This window comes from Orycteropus afer, unplaced genomic scaffold, assembly GCF_000298275.1.
Source record: "Orycteropus afer afer isolate SDZICR_OR568_19922 unplaced genomic scaffold, OryAfe1.0 scaffold00666, whole genome shotgun sequence".
In the NCBI taxonomy this organism is placed as follows: domain Eukaryota; kingdom Metazoa; phylum Chordata; class Mammalia; order Tubulidentata; family Orycteropodidae; genus Orycteropus; species Orycteropus afer.
Window position 1 is genome coordinate 906,334 of NW_006922253.1, and position 1,521 is coordinate 907,854.

The window sequence follows — 1,521 nt, forward strand, 5'->3', positions numbered from 1 at the left end:
TCTGGCCTGGGTGGGATCTGGTATCCATTCTTCAACACAGATGTCCCTAGCTTTGCAATTGCCCTTTTGTGGTCCCAATGTGATTGACCACTACTTCTGTGATGTGCAACCATTGATGCTACTTGCCTGCATGGACACTTATGTGATAAATTTGCTAGTTGTGTCCAATAGTGGGACCATAAGCATGGTAAGTTTCATAGTCTTGCTTATGTCGTATGTTGTTATTTTGTACTCCCTGAGAAACCACAGTGCAGAAGGAAGGCGAAAAGCTCTGTCCACCTGCACCACCCATTTCATTGTGGTTGTCATATTTTTTGGTCCACGTATATTCATATACACATGCCCACAAACCACATTTTCAGTGGACAAGATGGTGTCTGTGTTTTACACAATTGGGACACCCTTGCTGAACCCTCTGATCTATACACTGAGGAATGCAGAAGTGAAAAATGCCATGAGAAAGTTGTGGTGTCGCAAATTATGACTTCTGTTGATAAATAAAATATGATGGAATTAATTTATACTTGGTTAATATCTTAGTTTATTTTTCTTTTTGTCTTACATGGAAACATAAAATATTCCTATCAGGAAACTATATATACATATATATGTATGAATACATGTACATATACATGTGTGTATATATATCGCATTTTTATATATGTTGATTATATATATATATTTATTATGTATGTATTGATTATATAGATATTGATTACATATAGATATTGATCGTATATATGCATATGTTGATTATATACACACATTTCTTATTATGGGAGGGTTGCTTTAAAATTTAATTACTTAAGGCTTATAACCATCATTTCATTTTTGACAACTTCCAATTTTCCTAGATTCATACTTTGTACATTTCATGTTCTGATTATTAATGGATGTTTGCATCTGTTTCCACTCATTTTGAGTTGGTCCACATCAGCAAATGGAGGTCCCAAAAGCTTTACTTCATCTGTGTCCTTACGGTCGACTGTACTTGGAGGAAGGAGGCAGCTCTTCCCCATTTGTATTTTGAGTCCCTTCTGAGCTGAGGTGCTCATGTTCAGGCACTATATTTGACAAAGTTTCAGGGCTATTCATAAGGTTTTTTCAGTGCTGTATCAGACAGTGCTTCACTCCTATTCATAAGGTTTTCACTGGCCAATTCTTTGAAAAGTTGATGGCCTCTGCCTTCTTCCAAGTCTGTCTTAGTCTGGAAGCTCCACTGAAAACTGTCCACCGTGGGTGACCCTGTGGTTTTTGAAATGCCAGTGGCATAGCCTCCAGCCTCACAGCAACACACAAGCCACCAAAGTATGAGAAACTGGCAGATGAGTCCTAGGGTTACATATTTTGCTGCAACGTCTCACAGAACTCACAAACTCCCAAGGAAACAGCTCACCTCATGATGGTGGAGGCTGGGAGGCTGGCATCCTGACAAGTCCCAGGTCTGTGGATAGGTCTAGAGGATTCTCCCAACTCACCGAGGTTGGTGAACCCAAATCAGCAAGTCAGATGATGGCTGCT

The 1,521-nt window shown here is 39.4% G+C and overlaps 1 protein-coding gene across 1 annotated transcript in view; it reads left to right on the forward strand.

The window, feature by feature from the left end:
• Positions 1–1,521, forward strand: part of LOC103210912 (olfactory receptor 4C11-like) — a 6,998-nt gene that overhangs the window by 1,288 nt on the left and 4,189 nt on the right. Inside the window, exon 2 of the mRNA XM_007956825.2 lies at positions 3–477. Coding sequence (XP_007955016.2) covers positions 3–477 — 475 coding nt within the window. The remainder of the gene's footprint in view (positions 1–2; positions 478–1,521) is intronic.